This window comes from Patiria miniata, unplaced genomic scaffold (assembly GCF_015706575.1).
Source record: "Patiria miniata isolate m_02_andy unplaced genomic scaffold, ASM1570657v1 HiC_scaffold_16, whole genome shotgun sequence".
NCBI classification, from domain to species: domain Eukaryota; kingdom Metazoa; phylum Echinodermata; class Asteroidea; order Valvatida; family Asterinidae; genus Patiria; species Patiria miniata.
This window is the reverse complement of record NW_024037054.1, coordinates 14,898,116-14,925,559: the sequence shown is the minus strand read 5'-3', so window position 1 is coordinate 14,925,559 and position 27,444 is coordinate 14,898,116. Positions and strand designations below refer to the sequence as shown.

The window sequence follows — 27,444 nt, the reverse complement described above, 5'->3', positions numbered from 1 at the left end:
TTTGATGTTTTCAATGCTGAAGTTACACCAGTCGTTTATTACCATTTACGTTATCCCTCACAAAAAGAATGTGTTGCCTGTTTTTTCTCGTAGACACAATGATCAAGAAGGACCTCATGTACGAATTCGAGGAACAGCAGCAGTCTGCCGCTGAGAGTGCCGTGCATGCCGCTGCCGTCTTGGATGAGCTTGTCCGTGGTTCCCTTGATGAAGTCCAGTTTGACTCGGCCCGCCTCTTCGGTGAATTTGTGGTCAACCTCCGCACCCTGAACTACCCAACTCTGAAGCAGTTCTTTGACAATGTCAGAAGCCAAGATGTGGAGATTGCCAAGTAAGTAAAGGCTTCAACTTCCATTTCATTATGGAGCCATGGTGTCAATAAAAAAGCCCCAGCTAGCACCTCTGAAGATGAGCTTGAAATAGGGTGTTGAGCTTGAAATTGGGTGTTCTTAAAAAAAATGATATTAGTAACATGTAAATATATTCTTGGTGTGTACAGATCACAGAAGATCAAACGCACAATCTTTTACTTTAACAGGAATAGCCAAACACATTACTGTAATCATTTTAGATGCCCTCGATTACAAATGTTGTCGATTACAACATAGAAAGAAGACATTGAAAGCCCTTGTACGCTGTCCAACAGATACAAACAGAAGAAAAAATACTGATGCTGTCCCAATTGTCCTGCAAAACATGATTATTCGGTTGTTAAAAGTTCAGTGATTCAACTTCCCTTTAGGAAGGCAATATCTGTTAAAACAGAAACCACTGTTACAACTTTTGGTTAGTTTTATGTGTGTTACCTGTTTGTAGGACCTACATGTACGACGCTCTTCTGCAGTGCGGCAGCATCCCCTGCTTCAAGGTGATGAATGACCTGATCATTGACGAGACCGTACCATCTCCCATCTCCGACGCCATCATGTACGTCATGGCCTTCCGCCAGTACCCTCCTCTGACCCTGATCGAGGAGAGCCTGCGCATTGCTCAGACCCATAAGAGACAGTCCGTCCTGCTGCCCCTCAGTATCATGGTCCACAACTACTACATCCAGCAAGAGGCTGAGCTGCAAGATGCTCGCAGGGTAAGCAGTGACAGACAGAAAAAAAGGAGAAGCTAAAATGTCTTGTTTGCTCCATGACTGAGAGTGAATGCATTATTCAAGTCAATTTCAGTCAACATTTATTTCCATAATGCAATTACATTGAAGCGAAATGAAGTAATGCATAATATGTCTAAACAAAAAATAATGACTTGAGAAGGAACAGTATATCGAAAGGAAAAAATATGGAGACATGTTCTGAATCCGGGGGCTAATGTGGAAATGCCTTGCTAAACAAACTGAAGTAACTAACAATTGGACAACCACAAATACTATACACATGGGGGAATTTGAAATATTGAAAGAGAATCTTTCCTGAAGAGAATCTAGAAAAAGCCTTCATTAAGTTACCTTTTTGACAGTGTTAAGTAAGAGAATGTATGACCTATTCAATTACAAAAAGAAGGGAGTATGTCTCTGCATGGTGATCAAATTATATTTTTAAATTACACCAACATTTTTAGTATGGTTTAATCCACATGACAACGTTTTAACAACGTGACAAGGCAAATTAGAAACTTTAATTGCAATTGTGAGCAAGTTTTCACTTTTTGATTTAAGATGCAATTTTCTAAAGATTTTGAATATTCCTTTTCTCTCATTAGCTCCCCGATCCCTTGAAGGAGTCCATCCGTCTGGTGCGTGACATGCTCGGCAGAGACTGTTCCATCCCGGATGAGATCCAAGGAGAGGAGAGGATTGAGCAGAATCGCCGCATTCTCCTGGCCCTGAAGGTGAGTTTCAGCTTCCGACATCTTGGTCATGTTCCCTGTAGACATACTTGGGGATTGCCGTGATCTCAGGTCACATTGTTATAAGTTCCTGTCTAAAGTGAGACTGCGACTCTGTATTGTTAATGTAATCCAAAAGTTCACACCAGGGGTAGATGTTGTTTTTGTTTCAGATGATACAAGTAAATCTGTACAAGATTACAACTTCTCAGAACAAAAATCTTCTTAGCTTGTTGGTGGGGTGAGCTAATAGACCAAACCTAGGTTATGGAAACTAACCTTTTTGTCTGGGAGATGCTCTGTTCAAAAGTCTAAGCTGTTTGTCTCTCATCTCTGCAGAGCATTGGCAACATGGGTGAGGCCGTCCAGAAGTTCGACAGCGATGAGTTTTACACCTCGGAGCAGATTGTACCTCGCTTGAAGGATTGCATTGCCCGCAAAGACCTGCACCACAACACCACCATGGCTGCTATCCAGGCATTCCGTCGCTTCAACATCCCAAGGTACAACATTCACACCCTATGATGTATCCAGTGATTAGACCAACTCAAACCTCTTTGTTAGGTTTATAAAATTCACTGATGTACCCTGTCTCAGGTATCAAAATACATACCCTTCTTAAACTGTTCAACTCAAATTACATGCCCTTCTTAAACTGTTCAATTCAAACTGTTCAACTCAAATTTTAAGGAAATTTTATTGCTATGCGAAAAAAATAAGACTTTGATTGAAGTTATTTTCTTGAAATATAGATTTATTTGGTACTTTTGTTTTTGTGAAATTTCTCAAATGTAACTTGCCAAGAGGCATCGAATGTTGCTCTGGTAACATTTTGAGGTTCATGAATTGTTCCTTATTTTATAGCACTGATGAGAAGAGAGTCCGCAATGCTCTGAAGGAAGTGTTGGGTGACTCCTCCAGGTCTGTCCACTCTCGTATCGCTGCCTACCTGATGATCATGCGTAGCCATCCCTCCGTGACCGACCTGGAAGCCATCGTTGAGATCATGCTGAACGAGCCTCTCATGCAGGTCAAGGCTTTCGTCTTCTCCCACATTGAGAATGTCTTGGAGTCTGAGGAGCCCCTGGTTCAAGAGTAAGTAAACAAAAAAATAATAATCCATTTCGATGATAACAGACCATTAAACAGTCAATCTTGATCAATGAAATGTTTGTGATATCAGAAATTGAAATAACCAGTGATTAATTATTGATGATCATTAAGTTCTGAAATTACCCAGGTGAAAATTCCAGTTGAAACCAGTTCAACTGCTTCAACTGGTTTCAACTGGAACCAGTTGCACTGGTTTTGAACTGGTACCAGTTGAACTGGTTTTGTACTGGTAAACCATCAGTTAAACCAGTCAAAACCAGTTGAACCAGTTCGAACCCAGTCATTAATTTCCAGTTGAACTGGTTTTCTCTGTAATTTTCAATGTTCACCTGGGTATACAACTGATGACCACAAATTGATTTTTTTGATGATGAAGAACAAAATCCCAATTTTTTAACCGCAGCCTTAAGAGGAAGTTCATCGCTGCCATGGGCAACCGCCAACTCCCAGAGTACCCCAAGGATCCGCTGCGCTACTCCCGCAACATCGAGAAGTCCAAGGCCATCACTGTGCCGTACCTGAACAAGACCATGGCCACGCAGCTTGAGTCCAACATCATCTTCAACCCGGAGCACTACCTGCCTCATCACGTCATGCTTAACACCACCATCAACGTCCTCGGACAGAGCTGGAACCTCTTTGAGGTTGGTTGGTTTCTGCTTCCCTCCAAAATACTGTACTTCATTTTGAATCAAACGAAGAGTCTTCATTAAAGTGAAATGTACACAGCATGCACCACCATACATCATAATCTTTGAAACGACTACATGCAAACTTTTCATTCGTGAACTGCAAAACTGTTGATTTGTGAAAACGTTTTGGAGATCTAGGATTTCTGACAAGGCATATTTTTCCTTTGTCTTAAAAGACCCTTTTCAAAAGGTATGATGTCTTAATTGTACTGACTTGGCTATTTTTGTTATTTCCAGGCTGGTGCTGAAATGCAAGGCTTTGAGCCAGCCCTGGAAGCCTTCTTCGGCCCCATGGGCTACTACCCTGATGACATCCTGGGCAGCCTCTTCAAGAACATGGACACCACGATCCTGTCCAAGATTTGGGAGGCCTACACCTTCCTGGTTGAGGAGGCTAAGATCACAATCGAGGAGCTCCGCAGCACCCCGTGGGCTGATATGAACGAACTCCTCCTGGCCAAGCTGAGAGAAGCCAAGCAAACCATCCTGGACAAGTTCAGCCTGACCAGACCCACTGGGATGCCCGCGACTGAGAGTCCAATGACCGAGCATATGAATGAGATCGTAAGTGGAGAGATTGCTCTGGTCTTTTCAAAATTCAACCTGCATTTTTTTTTGGCATCACCAGGCCAGCACTTTCTAATTAAAGTACAGAATAGATCTATATTCTTCAAATCAACACTGCCCTTTTTGATTTTATTAAACATAAGCAGTGAACACTTGGTGCTTTTCGGGTTGAAAAGCTCTTATTTGCATTTCATCTGCATCTGAGAATGCAACATACTCTGATAGTTTCTGCTTGCAGAAATCAAAGCAAGCAAAGCAGTGCATCTTGTAAATACCTGACAAGAGGTCAACTTTAACGCGCATGTTATATTTACATGTAGGTTGAACTATTATTTATGGTTAGTAATATTCAGTGAAATCGTTTAAGCTGTCGTCATAAACACCAATCTCTGATTCCGATCCAGCTCCGACAGGCCCTGCCCGCTGAGTTTGAGGACAAGCTGAACAGGATCCACAACATGATCCCCCAGGAGCCCCAGATGCCCCATGCCTCCGTCTACATCAAGATGCTGGGTAACGAACTGGGCTATGTCAGCCTGGAGGACATCAAGTCCATCATCCCCAAGCTGAACTTCAGCGTTGAGAACATCAAGACTGTGGCCAAGAAGGTGAGCGCAGCTCTAGTTTTGCCTTTGAGCTAGATGGCAATACACAGCTTGTTTTTTGCATTTCTTCGACCCCCTCACAATAACTCACTCATTAATTAGGAAAGTTGTTTGAATGAATTGGTTTTGACAAAGGCAGAGCCATAAAACTAAAGCCAATGAACGCATATATCCTCTTTCAATGTCATTTTTAAAAATCCTCTGACGATCCAGTCCTTTCCAAGACGTAAAAGATACTTGCTCTGAGCAATACTCTTTATTCGACACTTGTCACTATTTAAAGAGTGCCCTTCCGAAGGACCCAACACAGGATAGATTCAAATATTAGTGAATACTGGAGAATGACTGAATGTAAACAAAATAGATTTCGCATGAATTTTACAGATTTTTGTATGAATTTTTCTTGCTCCAGTATGCCCAGGAACTGATGGACAATGTTGCTGACGGAATCGAGAAGAATATCACTAAGAGCTTCATCTTCTTGGAGCGCGACTTCATCATCCCCACCAGCGCTGGTCTGCCTCTCAACTGCTCAGTCAACGGAACCGCCGTGCTCAGCCTGCGCATGCGCGCTGCTCTGGGTTTCGAGCCCATGACCATGAAGGCCTATGCTTCTGGCAGGATCAGCCCAAGGTATGTCATACATCGGACGGAGAATAAGTGATCTAAATGGATGTTGTTGGACATTATAGGATACTATTGAACACTCCTCTCATAGAATCAACCTCAGACACACATCTATGGGTCATTCCATAAAGTTAGGGTCCAAAAGTGTGACTTTTTTGTGTCCCTGGTATACCTGACCTGTGTAATTTGCCATGCAAGTGTCATTAAAATTGACTTTAAACTATTTTTTTTATTTGTGTGGCCTGAATTATCAAAATCTTATATCAGATGAAATTAGGAAAAAAGAAAAAAATGAGATCCCAAATTTATGGAAAGACACATGTAGAAAATAACAAGGATCAAACCAACCTACAAATATTCATTCAAATCCCTATGGCTTAATGAAGTATTTTTAAGGGCTGTTTTAAAATGCAAAAAATTCCTGATCGTTCCAAGTTAACGCTGGTGGCATCATGTCCGAATGACATACCAGTTCAGTTGTCAACCATTTTCCAGTTCCTTTGCAAATCTTTCGCACTAGATTTATGGGTTTTTATATTTTTAAAACTTTTTTATAGTGCCTCTGTGGAGGTGATCGGTACCATGGGAGTCAACGTGCCCATCCTGGGTGAGGCTGCCGTCCTGGCCAACGCCACGGCCTACCACGCCTCACACATCGAGGGTAACGTCACGCTGAATGGTGCCCACCTCAAGCTGAACCTCAACAACACTGACAGACCCATGAACCTCTTCAACTTCTCCACCAACTACTTCCTGATCAAGTAAGTATCTTCCACTTTTCAGCTGAGTTATTAAATCTATTCAGTGGTTTGTGACAAAACCAAATTTGTGGGTTGCCCAACGGTTTAGAGTTTATCTTTAGGATTTTTCTTTATATAACTTTATTAGAAGTACTTCAGCCCTTATTGTACTACATTGTATTACATTGTGTTTATTCACTGAAAAACCAATAAACCCATAGAGTGCGCGGGCGGTTTGGGGCGCTAGATTGAGTAATAGGCAGGGCAGTTTGAGGTGCTACAGTGGCTAAAGGGTTAATTAGCTTAAACATGGTTAAAGCAGAAAAAAGTCACCGACAAAAATTCATTTCTCAACAACTTGTTTACCCATTTGTCGATCCTCTCTAGGCCTGATAGTGGCATCCAGTGGATCCCTGGCGTACAACAGGACCGCGTGGAAGTCAAGAAATGTGTTGGAGTCACCAAGCAGGTTCTGGGTGTTGACCTTTGTGTCGCTTGGGCCTACCCCAATGCCAGCTATGTCGACATGGCTCCTCGCTTCCCCATCACGGGCCCAAGCAGCTTTAACATCACACTAGACAATACCGACAAGTGAGTATTACTGGATACTACCATTTTTTTCAAGAAGGGGAAAAAGAGCAAGATTATAACTTTGGAAGCATAAAAGTTTTGGGAGAGAGTTAAGGAAATTAGAGAGTTTAGCTACTAAACAGTCTCTGGTGAAGGTTTTCAAAACATAGGATCAAACAAAAAATAGCATTACAGAACCCTTGAAATGAAACTTGATTAATGAAGTCATTTTTCTAAATGATACTCAAAAATGTAACTCAACCCAATTGATTGCACAGTTTTAATACCAGCATTTTCTTTGGCTGTTTATGTATTATTGTGTGAATTTTCTGCAGGGCTCTGAAGACATACACCCTGGAGTTCCAGTACAAGATGCTGAAGAAGGGAGGCAGCCCGGCTAAGAAGACATTGAGCATGATCGCCAAGAGGAAGCCCAGCCAACACCCGGCTGAGATTACCGATGTCATCCTGGTCAATTTCACTGCCCCTGGTAAGAAATAGTTCTTGAGTTTGATTTCTAGTTGGATGAAGCCCATTTATCCATTCCAGCATCTCCTGCAAAAGGTCTTGGAAGCTCAATTAGTACTGTGGCCTTATCCTTTTTCTAATCTAACATGGAATCCAATAGGGTTTGTTAATGTATCTTAAGTTTTTTAAAAGCTAAAGGTTTCGACTTATGATGTAGTCTGTGGTGGAAATAAAGCTCAACATCCACTTAATTGCAATTACAGGCGAGGAACTGACCAGAGAGATCTCGTCTCTCATCACCTTCAATCGTGCCAAGTACGAGGCCAAGTGGAACTTCTCCATCCCTGAGCTCCAGACCTATGCCTTCGCCGGTCTTCTTAACCTCAAGGACCCGTCGACGTTCACCTCTGGCTTCCACCTGGTCGCCAATGCCACCTCCGGCCCAGACTACAAGGCCTCCATCTCCACCACTCTCAAGAACGTGACCACCTTGGAGAAGACCAACTACACCGCAGTCTTCAATGCCTCGGTAATGGACCTGTACTTTGCCAACGTTGCACAGTACGTCAGCACTGCTAACAACTGGAGAGCTAGCGCCACCAACTACTACTACTGGTAAGTGGGTCATCCTCACTTGAAACTTATTACATCTCACATTCAAATTTTGATAAATTATTTTGAACTGTGGTCCTTTCAAAAGACGTCCTACAATTGTAGGTCTTTTGCACAGTACACAAACTACAGAAATAACCAAAAACAGCACTGTTAAACCTATCACTTCGGGCAAGTGAAGGCAGTTATCTTTCACTGGTTCATATGCACTTTCAATAACATGCAGGGACCATGTAAGGAATAAAGCAAAGTTTTGCCTAACGAGTTGCAGTCAAATTAATAGGCTGGTTCCTGGTTTTAATTTAGATTCAAAAAAGCATCTAGTTGAAATCCTCATCGTACCTAGACAGAGAATTTACCTGGCAATGTCAAGGAAGCTATATATCTTTCAAGATATAATCTTGTGAAGATGAAAAGAAATTCAAGATTTAATAAGTAATCGGGAGACGTGAAGGAAATTTAAAGAAGAACGTGATTGGTAAAAGTTTAGTCTCAAACTGCATTAGACGTATTTGAATAATAGAAAATTCATGTTCTTGTTTATTCTTCAGGGATGATGAGACACCTCTGTACCAGCAGATCCTCTTCCCCAAGTACGGCTACACCATCAACCACGAGAAGTACCGTCAGAACACCGCGCTGATCGAGTACAACAAGCAGGACCTGAGTGCCGAGAGCAGGATCTCCGACTCCAGGATCTTGCTGAGCGTCTTCGAGCAGAACCTGCAGGCAACCAGCCACATTGAACGACACCAGGACAACTACAACAACGACATGGAGCTCAAGTTTAACAACAGCCTTCTGGTAAGATTGCATTTTGGGACTTGTAACTCGCCCTCCTGGCTTCACATTTAAAAATAGGTGCTTAAAACTATGGAAATAGAATCTCATATTATTGTAGTGAATCATCACAAAATTGTGAAGACATACAATCATGTGTATTTTTGAGTCTGTAAAAGTATAAGATATTATAGCCAATATTTCAGTAGCTCCTCTTTAATAGGTTTAAACCATGTGCTCTGTGACTTCATGCCAGCGGGCAACCGCCGGGCAGCCCAAAACATTAAACATCTTTTGCAAGTTATTTGGCCCACATTAAACAGTGTATGTCAAACACTTTTATTGGGCTATAAAATGGTAAACAAATAAAACTTCATGAAAGTAGTTATCAAAAAAACTGCGCTTAAATTGACCGTTTCTCGTTTTGTGATTTCACTCTGTGCAGGACATCTCCATCCTGAACTCCACCGTCTCCAGTGTGGATACCATCCTGGACCAGACCCACACTCAGAAGGACCTCAAGATCTCCCTGATCCGTCACAACAAGGCCATTGTCTACGATCACCAGATGATCTTCAGCCCCAAGGAGCTCAACAACACCATCACTCTGGGCTACGAGACCACCGAAAAAGTCCTGAAGCCTGGCTTTGAGCTCTACAAGGACTGGTCTTTCATGAGTGAGTAGCGTAGTAGTCATTACTCTAGCCCTTTAGCAGGATGCATTTTTCCCATTGCCACAAATCCATCAAATTTGAAGCTTTTTCAATGAACTCTCCTGATCTTACTTACATTAATTGCTGACAACTGTAGCTATCAAAGTTTGAAGATATAACTGTAGGGTAAAGCAAAAACACTGTGGAAGATGAATGTTAACATGTGGCATTACTACTGCTGGAATGTTTTTGACCTTAAAACTGATTGAGGTAAACAACTTGTAGTTCATTGACAAAATTCTGGCCTTTTTCTACTACCTGTAGAGCTGTACGGTGACAGGGCCTTCGCTACCACGACAATCTCCTATAATGTCTCCACTGAGCTGTGCCTCCGCAATGAGACCGTAGATGCCAGTGAGCCCACGCCCGCCATCTACATGGCCTACCTGAATGTCAGTCTGCCCCGCCCGTACAGCGAGGAGCGTCTGACTTTCAGCGTGAGCGGCCGCGTTGCCAACGAGACTCCCCTGGCCAATAACTACTTCAGCTACTGGACCCAGTTCAACACCACCGTCCCATCCCTCAAGGTAATTAGAAAGATCTTGAATTTGTGGACTTAAACAAGATTCAAAACCCAATCAAACATGCATTGTCACCTGATTATTCTTACGGTTTTCAGCTGAGAAGTGATTCCTTTTTGTGGTAATTGGGGATACATAGCTATACTTTTGAATGCATGGTTCTCCCAAGATTATTAATATCAATCCTCAAATTTTGTTTCCCTTCCAGTTCAAGACCACTACCCAGGGTGCTATCCTGAGCTCTGAGAAGGACTTCATCATCCACCTGAATGACACCACCATGACGCTGGATGAGCAGCCCCTGTTGGTCCTTGACTCTGACCTGGTCAGCAACACCGACAATGGCAACTACTATTCCTTCCGCATCCTGACCCCAGTCTACAACTACACCTTCAACGTCACCTTGCACCAGGATGAGGTCAAGGGATGGGTTGTCGGCTACAACACAACCCACAACAACACCTACACCGATCTGCTCAACATGACCCAGACTGGTGAGAATCATCTTCAGTGTTGCAAAGTTCATGGAACTTTAACAAATAAACAAACAGCCTTGTAAAAAGAGTCATTTGAAATGACACAGACCATGTTTTCCTGGTTTTTTTTCTTCCCATTTTGATAGCGGATAAACGTTAAAAACGTATATAACACTATCCAAACGGGAAATTCAGGAAATTGTTCTTTGAAATATAATTCATTAGTTTAACAAGGCAAAAAATTAACTTCATCGAGGGAACAATCAAATTCTGACTCCAAATCCATTTTGAAGAGAGAGACGTTCGGATTTCTTTTCCTTAAAACATGATTTAAAGATGATGCTGAATAATAAAAGTATGACAAAATATTTTGTTATAAATTGTTATTTTTATGAAATGGAGCAAGCCACATATTGTTAAAAATATTTGTTCTAATTGGGTCACTTTCTTTTTACTCACCCTGTAAAAGAAAGTTAATTCCAGTATATTTTTTTTTTGGGGGGGGGGCTTGTTACACCGACTCAGTTGCTCCAACATGGTGCTTTTCCTTTGAGGAGATATGCAATGTTCATTGTTCCAATTCCTATGGTATCGTTACAGTAGAACCACTCAATTTTGAGGTAAGGTGTAGTTTGATTGATTTCTCAATATTATAGTTAATTCACAAGGATTCTTTCTTTTGTTTGTGCCCTCTACAGCCAACATGACTTTCAGCCGTGATGCTTTGTCCCTGAATGCCATGTTGTACCACCCATGGCTCCAGGCCACTACAACCAATGTCCTGACACCCAGTGGCCCCATCAGGGATTTCAGACTTGTTCACATCAAGGAGTTTGCCGTGGATGCCTACGACAAGACCAAGGAGCTCAACTGGGAGGGTCTGAAGCAGATGACCACTAACGTTGTGAACAGTGTTCGCAGCTCCCGCTTGGAGCTGATCAACACCGTCCACGCCAAGACACCAAGCCTTGTCAACCTCACCTTGGACAACTCCTTTGCTGTTGATGGCAACCTCATTTACAACGTCTTTGAGTTTGAGGTGAACCGCTCTAAATGTGGATCTGGCTTGAGGGTCAACACATCTGTCTTGCTGAATGAGGAGGGATGGAGGAGCGGTCTGAGCTACCGTGTCAAGGGGCGTCGCATGCCAGAGGTGACTGGTAACCACACTATCAGCATCCTCAGGGTCGACCCAAGCAACTTGGGGGTAGATGTCCAGAATGATTTCTTGTTTGGCTCTCGTCTTGCCAATCTCACCGTCAATGGTGACTTCAAGATCACAAGGATGAACCGACCCTGGCGATTCGAGGGAATCACCGGAGGACTGAAGCACAACCTCACCTCCCCACTGATGAATTCCTCCATGGATTCTGGGGTTCACTTTGACAACTTTGTCAATCTTAACAACTTCAATGCCATCGATTCTTTCTTCATGCACAACGCCACCTCTAAGTGGGCCAACTCAACCCTGGTCACTGGCATGAAGTTTGACGGCTTCCGTTCTCTTTTCAATTTCGATGATATCACCACCAGGCTGAACCACAGCTTCAACTCTACTTTGACCAACTGGACCACCGGAGCCAACTTCAACCTGAAAAACGTCCGTTCCCTATTTGAGTTTGAGCGTCTTGATGCTGGGGCTATGTACAACATGACCTCTCGCTGGTCGAATATCTCAACTGGGGCTGTCTACGTCATGGAAGGATTCCGCTCTCTCTTCAACTTCAATCTCATAGACGGTAGAGTTACCCACAACATCACCTCTCCGTGGTCTGTGATGACTACTGGTGGTCTCCTTCAGCTCAGCAACTTCCGCTCCTTGTTTGATTTTGATAGCATCCATGCATCTGGGGAGAACAAGATGAGCTCTTGCTTGACCAACTGGACCAACGATGCCATCATTGACTTCACCAACTTCCGCTCCCTCTTTAACTTTGACCGCATTTACCTGCAAGCCGGTAACCGCATGAACACCACCATGGCCAACTCTACCAACACCGGTCGCTTTGAGATCAGCAATGTTCGCTCTCTCTTCAACTTTGATGAGGTGAGATCCTCTGCTGTGCACAATACAAACACCACATGGGGCAACTGGTCTGCTGGAGTTGGTATGGATCTCGTAAGCTTCCAGTCTCTCTTCGAGTTTCAGGATGCCGTATTTGGAGCCAAGCATGACCTGAAATCACTTTGGTACAACACCACTACTGAGTCAGAGCTGTCTCTCCATCAAATGAGGTCTCCATTCAACTTCCAGAAGGTGATGGGAGTCGTCGAGCACAGCACTAACACTTCCCTTGGCAACTGGACAACATACTCTGGCATCTCGCTGAATGAGTTCCAGTCTATTTTCAACTTCAGGAGCATCGATGCTGCTCTTGGCCACAGGATTGACTCCCGATGGGTCAATTGGACCACTGACTACAGCATGATCCTTGACGATGTCAGGTCCCTCACTCAATTCACCAATGCCAACAGCGGATTCTCCACTGTTCTGCACACAAAGTGGGGCAACATGACCACAAACACCGGTGTTGAATTTGCTGAGTTCCGCTCCTTGATGGATTTTGACAAGATCACAGCTTTCTACCACACTTTTGTCAACACCAGCATCCTCAATGCAACCCATGTCTTTGATAATGAGATCACCAACTCCAGAGGTCTTTTCAACTTCGACAGGGCTTCCAGCAAGATGGCCACAAATGTGACCAGCATCCTGGGCAATGTTGAGCTGTACAATGGCATCGAGCTTGACAACTTCGAGAGTCTGATGAGGTTTGCAAAGATCAACCACACACTCACTGCTAATGTCACTGCTCGTTACATTAATGCCACCACCCTCAGCAATCTGATTCTGCAGAACTCCTATGGTCTCTTCAACTTTGAGAAGTTCAATTACGATGGAAAGTCTCTGGTCCAGTCTCGTCTCATGAATGTCACTGAACACAGGGCACTGAAGCTGAACAACTTCGCATCTTTGAAGAAGTTTGAGTCTGTTTCTCTGGATACACTAACCAATATCACTACCCCCATCACTGTAATGAATCTGACACAGTTCTATGGTCTCTACAACATGCGTGATGTCCTGAGTTTCGAGAAAGCTAATGCCACCATCGTCTATGAAGGCAAGGGACCGCTTGGGGAGCTGAAATTGAAGCACGACCAAGTGATTGACAACATGTCTGGTCTCTTCCAGATTGAGTTTACCAACCTGACACAGGAAGCTAACATGACCTCTCGCTTCTTCAACCTGACTGCTGTCCACTCTCAGGTGACTAACCAGATGAATGGCCTGTACAACTTTGAGCGCATCAATGGCAGCGTCAACTACAACCTGAGCAGCCCGGTGGGAACCTTGACAGCTTATGCAAGCTCAGATCTGAATGACTTCAGGAAGCTGTTCAACTTCCGCCTGGTCAATAATACTGGTCTCCTAAACTTCACCAGCAGGTACATGAACCTGACCCACATTGGCAACTTGGAGTTCAACAACTTCCGCAGCATGTTTGAATTTGATCTGATCAATGGTAGCACAAGCACTAACTTCTCCTCTCTCATCGGAAAGGTGGCTACCGCTTCTGCTGCTGAATTCAATGACTTCCGAAGCCTGTACAACTTTGCCCTTGTCCGTGCTAACAACACCGTTAACGTCTCCAGTGCTATGCTCAATGTTACCACTGAACATGGTGTGGAGATGAACAACTTCAGGAAGATGTTCAACTTTGATCGTGTCAATGCATCTAGCCGTGTCAATGTCAGCACTCCTCTTGGAGTTGTCGGCAATGTTGCTGAGCTTGGCTTCCACAACTTCCGCAGCTTGTTCAACTTTGAGCGTATCAACTTTACAAACAGCGCCAATGCAAGCAGCAGGTATGTGAATGGCACCAGCCAGACTGATGTTGAATTCAACAACTTCACTCGCATCTTGACCTTTGAGCGCATCATTGCCACCACCAATAACAACCTCAGCACTCCTTTCTTCAACACCACCGGCCAGGCTGGTATTGAGATGCACAACTTCTCAAGCCTGTTCAACTTCTCCCGTGTGAATGCCAGTGTCCTTGCTGCACTGAAGAGCAGGTTCATCAACTCATCTGGTGAGGCTGCAGTTGAGTTCCACAACTCTTCCAAGCTGTTCACCTTTGAGCGAATCAACGCAACAGCCAAGGCTAACGTGAGTACCCCTTTCATCAACACCACAGCTATGGGTTACATTGGCTTCCACAACTTTAGCAGCCTTCTGAACTTCTCCCGCATCAACTCCACTATTGAAGCTAACGTCACTAGCCAATTGGCTAACCTAACGACCAGCGGCAGCATGGAACTTAGGAACATGAGTGGCTTCAACAAGTATGAGCTTCTAAATGGTACCACACGTGCAAACTTCACCAGCCGACTGGTCAACATGACATCTGCCACCAACATGGAGATCACCAACATGACCGGATTTGCTCGCTTCTTGCGCATGATCAACAACGCCAGCCTGAACATCACCAGCAAGCTCGCCAACCTGACCACTGCAGTCAACTCTGAAGTCAACAACATGACCGGTCTGATGATGTACGACCGCATGCTGAGTAATGCCAGCCTCAACTTCACCAGCAAGTTGGCCAATCTGACTGCTGGCACAGGCATGGAAGTGAACAACATGACTGGTTTGATGGTGTACGACAGAATCTTCACCAATGGTAGCTTGAACTTCACCAGCTGTCTGGCCAAGCTTAACAGCTCTGCCAGCATGGAAATTAACAACATGACAGGCTTCAGTAGGTTCCACCGCATCATCGCAAATGCCAGTCTGAATGTGACAAGCAAATTGGCTAATCTGACTACTGGCTCCAACATGCTCATCCGCAACATGACTGGAGTTGGCCAATTCGAGCACATCATGGGCAACGTCAGCCTGAACTTCACCAGCAGACTGGCTAACCTGACCACGCTGCACACCCTCGAGATGAACAACTTCACATCTCTCATCACCTTCCAGAAGATCAATGCCACCAGCAGTGTCAATGCAAGCACCCTGATCGGTGATGTTATAGTGAAGGGAGGTGTTGAGGCTCACAACATCAACACTTTGTTGACCTTCGACCGCATCAATGGCAGCTTTTCCACAGTTGCAAACAGCCTTCTTGCCAACTTGAATGTTAACGCTGACTTTGGCCTGCATGAATTCACCAACTTGACCCACTTTGAAAGAGCCAATGCCACCCTTGTCTGGGATCTGGTCTCTGACTACTTCACTGCTGGTCAGAATTCCTCCATCACCCTGAGCCAGTTCCGTGGTGTGCGTGTCTTTAACAGCATCATAGGTAACACCTGGATCTTCTTTAACTCCCCGATGTATGCCACAGGCATCCGCACTACCCTGGACGTGGACAATGCTTTCAACTTCTTCCAAGAAGCAGAGATGTTTTCTGACCTCATCTTGATGGGAAACAAGTATCAGCTCATTACGAGGCAGTCTTCTGATAACGAGCACCTGCTGTTTAATGTGACCATCCCATCCCGAGGCTCCCTCTGCCTAGACAACTACCTGAATGCAGTCGGTGATGAGTTCATCATGACCCTCTTCCACCAGATGGAGGTAACTTTATTTTTCATTTTTACTTTGATAGAGCAAACCTATTTTTTAAAGTTTTCTTGGAGTATTAACACAAGTTTTACATTTTTATTTGGGGTTTCATAGTTAATCAATGTATAAAACTTTGCTGAAGTAAATTGACTATTTTTCACAGTCCATAATGTCAAGTTTTCCTCTATATTTTTTTGTTTTCCAGGATGTTAAGACAGTTGATCTGACCTGGCTTCTGAAACTGAACAACACTGGTGTGATCTACAGCAATGTCAGCTGGAATCCGGAGACAGTCCAAGCCATCAAGGAATTCAATGAGAATGTCTACATGAACCTCCTAAAGATGGCTCGTAATATCAGCAACTCCACCCAGAGCTACTTGGAGAAGGCACTCAACCAGACCTATGTAGTATTCAACCAAACCCTTGAGATTGCAAACAACACCATCCGCCTCCTCAACTACACTTACTACAACCCACGTGAAGCTTACGAGACCTTCCGTGAGAGAGAAGAAGTTAAGGAGCTGGAGAAGAAGTTGAATGATTCCATCCAGAAAGTTAAAGATTACCTCCAGGAGGTTAATGACACCCTGAGAGACATCGTCAGCAGGATGGACTTCACCACTGTGGACTCCACCATCCAGAGCTTCAAGTCTTTGAGAGAGGTACAAAGGTTCCAGAGGAAACTGAGAGAGGCTATTGACAGGTACTCTGAGGTGTTCAACACCAAGTATGATGAGGCATTGGAGAAGATCAATGAAATTGTTGATGAGATTATCTTGATCTCCAAGGATCCTGAAAATCCCATCAATGCCCTCCTCTTGGAATGTCTGGACATGACCATGAATGACGTTGCCACTAAGAGCTACGACTTAACCCTCGAGTACGGCAACATTGCCTACGAAAGATCTCTGATGTATGGTCGCTTGGCAAAGAATTTCACTCTGTATTCTGCTGAGTGGGCACTCAATAACACCAAGAACATCACCGAATGGGCCATCTATGAAGTCGGTAACTACACCATCCTTGTTTACAATAAGACCGTCAATTTCTCAAAGTGTGCTCTGGAGTATGCTCTCAACTACACAGACACAATTAAGAATGTCTCATTGATTGTCCTCGATTATGCCAACTACTACAAAGATTGGGCTGTCAACCAGACTGAGCTGATTGTTGACATCTCTAGACCATATGTCATCTGGATGATTGAATACAGCGAGCCGTACAGAGTCAATGCGATGGCATATGCTAAACAACTTGTCAAAGACACTACCAAGAAGATGGTCATTGTCTTCAAGAGGACCGTTGAGCTGGGCAAGTCCACAATTAAGTATGCCAAGAAGGGTTACAGAATGGGAAAGCAGTATGCCACTGACATCTCTGTCAGAATAGTGGAGATCAGCAAGGATCCTGAGCATTTTGTCAACAGGGTTTTGATGGAGCGCTTCACTGACAGAACCCTCTATGAAGTTGCCGAAGATGGTTACAACCGCATCTCCAGTTTCACTGATGAGTGGTACAGGAAGGCCGAACAGATGTACCTTGATTACTACTACAGGATTGAGGAGCTGTACCGCACCTACTACTACAGAGTTGAAGAGCTGTACCAAGATTATTACCTTAAGTTGGAAGAGTTTGTCCTGGAGACTATGACCAAACTGGAAACATTCAGTATGGAAGAGGACCACTTGCTTAATACCTATATGCGCCAGTACTTTGACAAGAACCTGTATGAGGTGAGTTGTACTTTTTACAAATGTTGCATTATAAACTGCTTGCTTTTAAAAACATTATTTCTCTCTGAGATAATCTGGATACAAATACAATTGTATTATTACATTGTGCCGAAAACTGTAATGACTAATTTTTCTTTACATTTTTATTTTGTTTCTAGGTCTACCTGTTGGCTAACGAGCAGTGGACTTCCCTCAGAAGTGAAGCTGAGGTAATGAAAACAGAGTTCATGCAGTGGCTCAAAAGAGTTCGCACACAGCCTCTGCAAGTCACCAAGGATGAGATCAAGCTTTACTTGCAAGGTAAATATGAGAAAGCCCAGGAACTGGTTGAGGAGTTCCTAGCACGTGAGGATGTCGCCCAGGTTTTGGAGAAGGTCAGGGCATCGTTAAGGTGGATGAACCAGACCCGCTTCCAGCCCCTAGAGCAGACGGTTGAGGAGGTGAAGCTGATCGTGGAAGAGACCCGTGATATGGCCCTTGACTTCATCGAGGAACTCAAGCAGAGGGAGGAGTACACCAAGCTTGTACAGATGTTCAATGACTTCTTGGCCCGAGAAGATGTCAGCAAGACCATTGATGTTATCAAACAGGTGCTGCAGTGGGCCAACCAAACCCGCTTCCAGCCCCTGGAGGAAACGATTGAGCAGATCCGGTTTGTCTTGGAAGAGAACTACTACATCATCCAAGATATGATCCTGACCTTCCCTGTCGAATCTAACGTCAGGAAGATGGTTGAAATCGCCAAGATCTGGGCCAACGAGACTGAAGTCTTCCTCAACAAGACCTACAATGTCACCATGGAGACCTACTACCTTGTGAAGGATCTTGCCGAGGAGAAGTACCTGCTTGTCAAGGAGATTGCCGAGGAGAAGTACCTGCTTGTCAAAGAATACACTCTTGAGCAGTGGCGTTACTTGAAGGAGGAGACTCCATACGTTGAGAAGGCCAAGGAGCTTATTGAGAAGACAAGGGTGTATGTAGAGGACAAGATCGACTTCACCAAAGAATATGCTGTCCTTGTTAGGGATTTGACCGTTAGCACCACCAAGGATGTTATCACCTATGTCAATGGCACCATGGCAGGTAGGTGCACTTAATAGTATTCGAATTAGAGGAACACTTGAATTATTTTAATAAAATATTACTTTGTATTGCATTTTAGAATTGATTACTTAAGAATGATACTCTATATCTACTCAATGTCCATCTTTTCTAATCCTCTGATGAATTTGATTTATTATTGATGTGTCATACAGGATGGGCCATCCGTTATTATGAGCTTGACCAGCTGCCTTTCCGTGCCTTTGATCGCTACGTCACATTTGTCTATGGCACCAAAGACACCATCACCTATATTGTGCGTGTTGCCATTGATGAAATCCCTTACATCATCGACAATGGCCTGCTCATCATCGACAATGGTTTGAACACCGTAGGGCGAGTGGGCGAGCACAGCTACGCCATGAACATCAGCCACCCTCTGTCCTGGGCCAGCTTCCGCGAGACACCTGACCTGACCGAGGAGCAATGGCGCATTGTCATTCAGACCAAAGACATGATCGAAGAGAACATCATTGAGCCATCCATCACCAAGATCAAGGAGTGGCTTCAGATCGCCAACGAGACACAGAGGGAGATCCGTACTTACATCAAGGTATGTCAAAATCAATTGGAAGCTCAACTTTGATTGATCATTTTTTGATGAAGACATTCCCCGATGTACCAAAAATTGAAAGAATTACACCCAAGTGTTTCTGGAGAAAACATTAATCATACAATTGGACTCATTCTAAAATGCTTGAGAATATTTTTATTGATCAAATGTGAACTTTATTTGGCTCATTTAAACCGAAATTGAGAGACAAACATATATGTATATATTTTCAGGAGGTATACGACACCAACAAGCCAATCGTTGAGGGGCGTCTGGAAGAGCTGAAACAGAAGATCCTTGAGCTGAAGCAGAACATCAGCGAGGAGTACAAGAAGCTGCCGACCCTTGAGCAACTGAGGAACTTTGATCAGCTGGCTGAGAAGTACCCCATCCTCTTGGAGATCAAGGCCAATCTGACTGACCTGAAGGAAAAGATCCAGGACAAGATCCCCACTGTTGAAGAGCTGAAGGACAAGTGGACCGAGCTGAAGCAGACAGTCAAAGACTACATCCCCACCATGGAAGAGATCGAAGGCAACTGGACCATCCTGAGACAGAATATTGAGGGTAACTGGACGATGTTGAGAGGCAACCTCGAGGAGAAGTGGATCCTGTGGTCAGACTACATCCAGGGCAACTACACCCTGCTGAAGGACACCATCACAGAGAGGTACCCGATCTGGAAGGAGAACACCATTGAGTTCCTGAGGAATGTCACTAATAAGGTGAGCATTGAACATATACAACTAAAGTCTTTTGAATTTTCACCAGCATGTTGGACAAAGGGAAATCCAGAGATTTTGTTTTAAAGGTAATCAAAATGACATTCCATTACATTTTTTGTTTGTTTGTATTTTTCACTAGATGGAAGAGATCTATCAGCTTGTCCTGACGGAATACCCCAATGCTCGCGAGCATGCCGTGCGTTTCATTGAGTTCATCAAGAACAAGACCCTGGAGATCCGTGACGAACTCGAGACCAGACTTCCCATCCTCTATGAGAAGACCAAGGAGCTTGCCCAGGAGTACTACGACTTTGTCCAAGAGCAGTACCCAGTCTACCTGGAGAAGACCAAAGTGACCGCCCAGGAATGGATCGACTACATCCGGGAGCAGTACCCCATCTACATGGAAAGGGCCAACGAGTTGGTCCAGGAATGGATCGACTACGTTGAGGAGCGTTACCCAACCTACGTGCAGAAGCTGAGAGATTGGGCTGAGGAGATCCGCAACATGATTGAGGCTGAGTATCCCCAGTACCGCGAGAAGATTGAGCAAGGCATCGAGAAGATAAAGGAATTCTTTGAGTACCTGAAGACCCTTCCCAGGATGATCCCAACTGACCAGATCTTGGCGCTGCGCTACTACCGGCCATTCAGCTCTGAGTGTAAGTTTACTTAGTCCTTGAAATGAAAACCAGTGCTCTCCTTTCAACATGAAGTGACTCTTTGAATTTGCTCACACAAAATGCTATGAGTTTCAAACAAGACTAAAGCCTAAAACCGGTGCTTGTGGTGTGTTTACTTCCCCCATGGTATTCTAAGCTACAATTTGGGGGGGGGGGGGGGGAAGATGATTAAGTCACAGTAAAGAGAACCATTCTCATGCTTGCTAACTGAATATGGGATTTCTGGAAATCAGTTAAATGCTTCATTTAGACAATTTTGTTAATTTGTTGTATTTTGATTCTCTCTTTTTTTTCATTACAGCGACTGCTATGGTGTTTGATGATCTCCACATCCTGACCTTTGACAGCCACCTCTATGAGCACCCTGGCTACGTTGATCCCGAGTGCACGTACGTCATGGCCACCGACTACATTGACAACAACTTCACTTTGTTCAGCAACCAGTACAACATGTTCCTGGCTCTGAAGGGAGTGCACATGAAGATCAGCAGAGGCAACGAAGTCTTCTTCAATGGCGAGGAAATTCCCAAGAACATCCCCTTCCAGTCAGCTGACAAGAGTGTGACGATTGTCCACGATGGCCCATGGGTGAATGTCACCTCCACCTATGGCATCAAGCTCTTCTGCAACTCTGAGCGCTTCCTGTGCACCATCTCCCTCAGCTCCTGGTACCATGGCAAGACACGGGGTCTCCTGGGCAACCTGGACCGTGAGGCAAGGACCGATCGCATCAAGCCCAACGGAGAGAACGCAACCAGCCTGATCGACTTCATCAACGCGTACGAGACCACCGACCGTCCGCAGTGCCAGATCACTCGCTACAACCACCCAGCCAGTGACATCCTCGGCTGCAACGAGGAGAATCGCAACATCCTGAAGGCTCAGTGTGCTGAGTATTTCAGTGAGGACAACTCTCCATTGCAGGCAGCTTTTGAGATGCTCAGCCCAACTGAATGGAAGCAAGAGTGCATCAGCCACGCTGAGGAGTGCAGAGATATCTGTGCACTTACCTTCGGTTATGTTGAGCTTGCTCGCTCCAAGAACATCGGCATCATTGATCCTTGTGGTAAGGAACAGTTTCTTATTCAATTTTCAATTCTTATTCTCTGAAACTGCAGTCTGAATTTAAATATGCACTTCATCAACAATTTTAAGAATAATTTCCATTTCTTAATGGGAGAGGATAAGCTACAGTGGAAGCACGGTTAGTTTTTTCATATGACTCTCAGCATAGCATAAAAGTGGAAATGTAGCATGGTAATTACATAATACTGACTTTGACATTGCTTTATTTGTCCAACCCCCAGAACAATGCGTTGATCGCCCAAGGGATTCCATATGGATTGAAAGCAAGGTTGTCTACGGTGCTGACATCATCTTCACCATCTCCGAGAACGAGCGCTTCCGAGGCCCAGAGATGATGCGCAATCTGAAGAGCCTGGCCAACAAGCTGGAGAAGACCCTCAGCAAATCTCCGCTGACCGATAACCGCTATGGACTGGCAGCCTTCGGCGGTATTGATGTCCACGAGGGGGCTCACTCACACTCCATCCACGGCCAACTCATCAACAGGGCTAATCGCATGTCAGAAGGCCTGGACAGCCTGGAGTTCAATGGTACCTACCCAACTGATGCCTTTGATGCCGTCAAGTTGGCCTCGGACTACAAGTTCCGTCCAGGTGCTGCTAAGGTTATCATCCTCATCGTTGAGAGTGAGCGTCAGGTAAGAATCAAATTTGACATTTTGTCATAATCTTCTAGTGTTGCAAAGCTGGTTTTGGACTTCTTGATATTTTGAAATCTTAATTACCCTCATCGTCGTCGGTTTTAAGGCCGTTGTCAAGTCTGTTCTGGGTTAGCCTGCTTTCTCCCTATGGCTCTCCTCCACTTGGCCCTGTCCGTCGCGTCCCTTGCATTTACTGACCTCTCAATTCCAAATCTGATGTCATGGCCAGCCACACTTTCAGTTTTAATGAATCAGCATCCTTAACAGATAATTCCTTTCTTTTTCCTGACAGTACGAGAACTCCCGCTACAACTTGACCGAAATCCAAAGGTACTTGACTTCCCGCGGCATCGTGTTGTACGTCGTCTCCGACTACGAGTCCCTCCAGAAGAAGTCCTACTCTGGGGCACCGGTGGGCATCCAGTATGATAACACCATCATCTCAGCCAAGAAGGATGCCAAGGATTCCAAGATCACCAAGTTCCTGGATATCCCAACTGGAAACTACGCCAAGCTGGCCATTGCCACACGCGGTAAGTCGCCTTGAAATAAATAAGTTATCCTGCCAATGCAGGTGGAGCACAGAAGGTGCTTCCATCTTCTGCACGTAAGATGCAGATGCGTTTTCTGTGTTGCTCAAGTTCGAGTGGTATAGTCAAATCACCTTCAAGGAAAATCTATGGAAGAAATGCACTTTGCCATCTTCATTAGGTGCAAGCACTTCATGTTTGGACATAATTGTTAATGCAGAACACACATGAGATGAGAGAGCTCAAGGCAATACAAATGCAATTTCAGATAATTTCGGGAATGTCCAATGAATAATTGCAGTTTCACACAGATTCCCTATCCCAGCAAAGGATATTGTAACGCAGTCAATACTACTTGATGCGATCAACTACCACCTTTCGCCTTGCTGGTTTTTCACCACTGATAGGGGTGATGTAGTCATAAAAGTATAAGGGTTATTTTAAAATTTAGACTGACTGTTTGTGTTGATTTCAGAAAATCAGCCATTAAAATCCTTTCCTCTCCGAGAAGAATATTGGGTCTGGAAGCATCACAGCATTATGTCTCATTGTGTCCAGTGAGCACTGGAATCTCATGTGACTGATCTTATTGTTTTTATTGAATTCTCCATCTGCAGGCTCCATCTTCCGATTGGACATGTTGAGGGCTGGCAGTGAGGACCTGCTAACGATGCTGCCTAAGACCGTACGCAACGATGCCGTCCCCATCATGGCCGGTGAGGTGCAGCGACAGTGCACGTGCGTCATCAACCCGTACGGACTCGCAACCATCGAGTGCCAGAACCTCTGGATCTAAGCCTTAACCTTAAATAAAACTTTCAAATACCCAAACGACCTCTGACTTCTAACAAACGATTAACTTAAAATGAAGGTTTTTAAGTGAAGATAAGGTGCTGCATATTAGTAGGAACAAAACAGGTCGTATCGATTTTCACATATTTGTTATACAAAGATGTGGACGATGAGTTGTTAACATGGACGAATGAACTGTAAAAAAGTATAAGAGAAAAGCCTTCGTTTTGACGATTTGGATTGGTGTAAACTTGTTAAGTAAAAAATTTCTTCAACATCTTTCAGAAAAAAAACTGTCTTGATTTGGTGATTTGAGTGTTAATTTAATGCAAGTATTTAAGTTGTGTGGTATGTTATCTTAATGCTGTTTCTTTTAGGCAAGGTATTACCTCTATTCTTTAACATTTTTACTTTGTAGCTCAGAAAGAACTTAAACCACATCTAGTGATCTCGGAAGGTGTTCAAAATCCATTTAACGTTGCACTTTTTACATACATAGTCAAAGCACAGTACTTTATATCCGCTAGTAGTTAGAAAACTATCCCAAAAATTCGAGTTTCAATCTTGTAGACTATAGACACTGATTTCAAAATAAGATCTCCGTTTTTCTCTATGTTCTTGGATTACCTTGCCTTACAAATTGACTATCAATGCAATTAGAAGTTATGACGAACTAAAGGGGAATTGTGAAGGGAATTAAAGAACACGGGTTTTAATAAATGTTTTCTTGCAAGCATTAATTTGACTAATACCCTTTTCGCTAGTTTCTTTTGTACTTTTGTGGCTTATGTTATTTAAGTTAAAGACGTAAAAAAAGGTAATTTCATATCAATAAAAGTTTCTTTCCTTGCAAGCTAAAACCTTTACTGATGTTGGAATATTGCTTTTTCGGTTCTTCCACATTTAAAAAAAACTTCTTTTGACCAAATATTTCTTACTCCAAAAGATTGATAGCTGTACTTCAACCCAACTACTTCAGCAAAATAGCTCAATAAGACGTCAAATCGTGACCATGCACCTCTTGTATTCTAGCTCTGGACTGGTTCACTTGAATGGTTGTGAAACAATCAGCTTTCATGACACTAGGAGCATCGTTTGGGACGTCAAGAGTGCACAATTTCGACATCCCAAAACTAATAAGGAACATTAAAACTGTTGAAACCCCATAAGTTGTAAAAATCGTACCTTGAAATGATAGTAAATCAAATTGCGTCCAAAAAAAAGAAAGAAAAAAAAACACACACAAGTACACGTATACTTGTTTCACATGACTAGTGTGGACTTTCCATTGCTTTCGTGTAGTTAAGAAAAACCAGTGAAAAAAATCATTTTTCTCAAACTGTGAAAACTCTTTCAACCCAATTTTTTTTCTATGATTCCCTTTAGTGTTTCTCTTCATTCTGTTACAGATAAACCTAACCCAAAAATGCCTCTAAACCTGTTTTCCAGAAATGGGGAAACACTGTGTGGACGTGGGGTAAGTCCACACAACGTCGGTGCTACCTACATTATGTGGACGTCTTTTGTTCGGAAGTCCACACTGCGTATGTAAGACAAACTCACAAGTGTGTATTTGCCTGCAATCGGGGACCCCCTATTGTCCCTCTTTTGTTTGTACGTTAACCCCTTGTACGTTTTCAAATCTTGGCTGAAAAAATGAAATTTTTTGAAACTTCCTGTGAAGATGTCTTAGGGTCCCTTGAATATGTTCCCATTGCTTCCTAGTCAGATGGGCTATTGTAAGCAAATATCGCATCACAAATTTTGGGCAACATCAGTCAAAAAATATATTTCCCCAAAATCCAATTATTTTTGCCAAAATCTTTCAAATAATTAGTGTATGAATATTGAATCATGCTCCTCTTGGATCATGTGACATTTTCTTGTTGCTTGGAGAAAATTCAGTTTTTGGCCAACTTTTATTCAAAATGCAAGGTTATCCCCTTGTAAAATTTAAAATTTGGCAAAAAAATGAAATTTTTCAACTTCCTGAGAAGCAGTCTAAAGTCCCTAGAATATGTTCCCATTGTTTCCCGGTCAGATGAGCTATTCTAAGCAAATATCGCATCCCAAATTTTGGGCAAAATCAGTCAAACAATATTAGTTTTTTCCAAGAACAAATTATTTTTGCCAAAATCTTTCAAATAATAAGTGTATGAATATTGAATCATGCTCCTCATGCATCATGTGACATTTTTGTTGTTGTTTGGAGAAAATTCAGTTTTTGGCCAACTTTTATTCAAAATGCAAGGTTACCCCTTGTAAAATTTCAAATTTGGCTAAAAAATGAATTTTTTTGAAACTTCCTGAGAAGCAGTCTAAAGTCCCTAGAATATGTTCCCATTGTTTCCTGGTCAGATGGGCTATTCGATCTAGGAAAAATATTAGTTTTTTTTCCCAAAACCAATTATTTTTGCCCAAATCCTTCAAATAATTAGTGTATGAATATTGAATCATGCTCCTCATGCAAAGTTTACATGTATTTCCTCCCCCCAAAATGGATGATTTTTGCCAAGATCTGCCAAAATGTGGATGTTTGAATATTGATTCATGCTCCACTCGTCTCCAGAGGTATTTCTGCGTTGTTTGGAGAAAAATCAATTTTGGGCGAAATTTGGTTAAAAATGTAAGGCTAACCCCTTGTTTTTTTGTCAATTTTGGCCAAAAAATGAAATTCCTTGAAACTTCAAGAAAAGATGCCTAAAGTAACACTGAACACATTCCAATTCGATTTGGGAACAGATGTGCCTTTGAAAAGAAAATCTGGCCGAAATTTTGGGGTAAAAACAGTCAAATTTTGGTTTTATTTACATGTATTTCCTCCCCCCAAAATGGATGATTTTTGCCTAGATCTGCTAAAATGGGGATGTTTGAATATTGATTCATGTTCCACTGATCTCCAGAGGTATTTCTGCGTTGTGTGGAGAAAAATCAATTTTTGGCAAAATTTGGTTAAAAATGTAAGGCTAACCCCTTGTTTTTTTGTCAATTTTGGCCAAAAAATGAAATTCCTTGAAACTTGCAGGAAAGATGCCTAAGGTAGCCCTGAACACATTCCAATTCGATTTGGAAACAGATGTGACTTCGTAAAGAAAATTTGGTGAAAAAATAGTCAAAATTCGGTTTTATTTACATGTATTTCCTCCCCCCAGAATGGATGATTTTTACCTAGATTTGCCAAAATGTGGATGTTTGAATATTGATTCATGCTCCACTCGTCTCCAGAGGTATTTCAGCGTTGTTTGGAGAAAAGTCAATTTTTGGCCAAATTTGGTTAAAAATGTAAGGCTAACCCCTTGTTTTTTTGTCAATTTTGGCCAAAAAATGAAATTCCTTCCAACTTCAAGAAAAGATGCCTAAAGTAACACTCAACACATTCCAATGCAATTTGGGAACAGATGTGCCTTTGAAAAGAAAATCTGGCCAAAAATTTGGTGTAAAAACAGTCAAAATTCTGTTTTATTTGCATGTCTATCCTCCCCCCAAAATGGATTATTTTTGCCAAGATCTGCCAAAATGGGGATGTTTGAATATTGATTCATGTTCCCCTTGTCTCCAGAGGTATTTCTGCGTTGTTTTGAGAAAAATCAATTTTTGGCCAAATTTGGTAAAAAAAAAGGAAAACCCCTTGTTTTTTTGTCAATTTTGGCCAAAAAATGAAATTCCTTGAAACTTGAAGGAAAGATGCCTTAAGTAACACTGAACAC

General features: G+C 43.1%; 1 protein-coding gene across 1 annotated transcript in view; it reads left to right on the top strand.

Moving 5' to 3' along the window:
- The window catches only part of LOC119723087, a 30,208-nt gene extending 5,611 nt beyond the window's left edge, over window positions 1-24,597 (top strand). Inside the window, exons 5-31 of the mRNA XM_038193599.1 lie at window positions 94-331; window positions 817-1,087; window positions 1,711-1,839; window positions 2,176-2,339; window positions 2,701-2,931; window positions 3,353-3,593; window positions 3,879-4,205; window positions 4,613-4,816; window positions 5,226-5,446; window positions 5,998-6,201; window positions 6,568-6,771; window positions 7,086-7,240; window positions 7,482-7,833; window positions 8,382-8,634; window positions 9,056-9,287; window positions 9,588-9,850; window positions 10,053-10,338; window positions 11,019-15,904; window positions 16,098-17,627; window positions 17,786-18,710; window positions 18,884-19,281; window positions 19,515-20,006; window positions 20,146-20,668; window positions 20,991-21,755; window positions 21,997-22,412; window positions 22,708-22,948; window positions 23,563-24,597. Of these exons, the coding sequence (XP_038049527.1) occupies window positions 94-331; window positions 817-1,087; window positions 1,711-1,839; window positions 2,176-2,339; window positions 2,701-2,931; window positions 3,353-3,593; window positions 3,879-4,205; window positions 4,613-4,816; window positions 5,226-5,446; window positions 5,998-6,201; window positions 6,568-6,771; window positions 7,086-7,240; window positions 7,482-7,833; window positions 8,382-8,634; window positions 9,056-9,287; window positions 9,588-9,850; window positions 10,053-10,338; window positions 11,019-15,904; window positions 16,098-17,627; window positions 17,786-18,710; window positions 18,884-19,281; window positions 19,515-20,006; window positions 20,146-20,668; window positions 20,991-21,755; window positions 21,997-22,412; window positions 22,708-22,948; window positions 23,563-23,741 (14,330 nt within the window). The 3' untranslated portion in view covers window positions 23,742-24,597. The remainder of the gene's footprint in view (window positions 1-93; window positions 332-816; window positions 1,088-1,710; window positions 1,840-2,175; window positions 2,340-2,700; window positions 2,932-3,352; window positions 3,594-3,878; window positions 4,206-4,612; window positions 4,817-5,225; window positions 5,447-5,997; window positions 6,202-6,567; window positions 6,772-7,085; window positions 7,241-7,481; window positions 7,834-8,381; window positions 8,635-9,055; window positions 9,288-9,587; window positions 9,851-10,052; window positions 10,339-11,018; window positions 15,905-16,097; window positions 17,628-17,785; window positions 18,711-18,883; window positions 19,282-19,514; window positions 20,007-20,145; window positions 20,669-20,990; window positions 21,756-21,996; window positions 22,413-22,707; window positions 22,949-23,562) is intronic.
- Window positions 24,598-27,444: the final 2,847 nt, after the last annotated feature.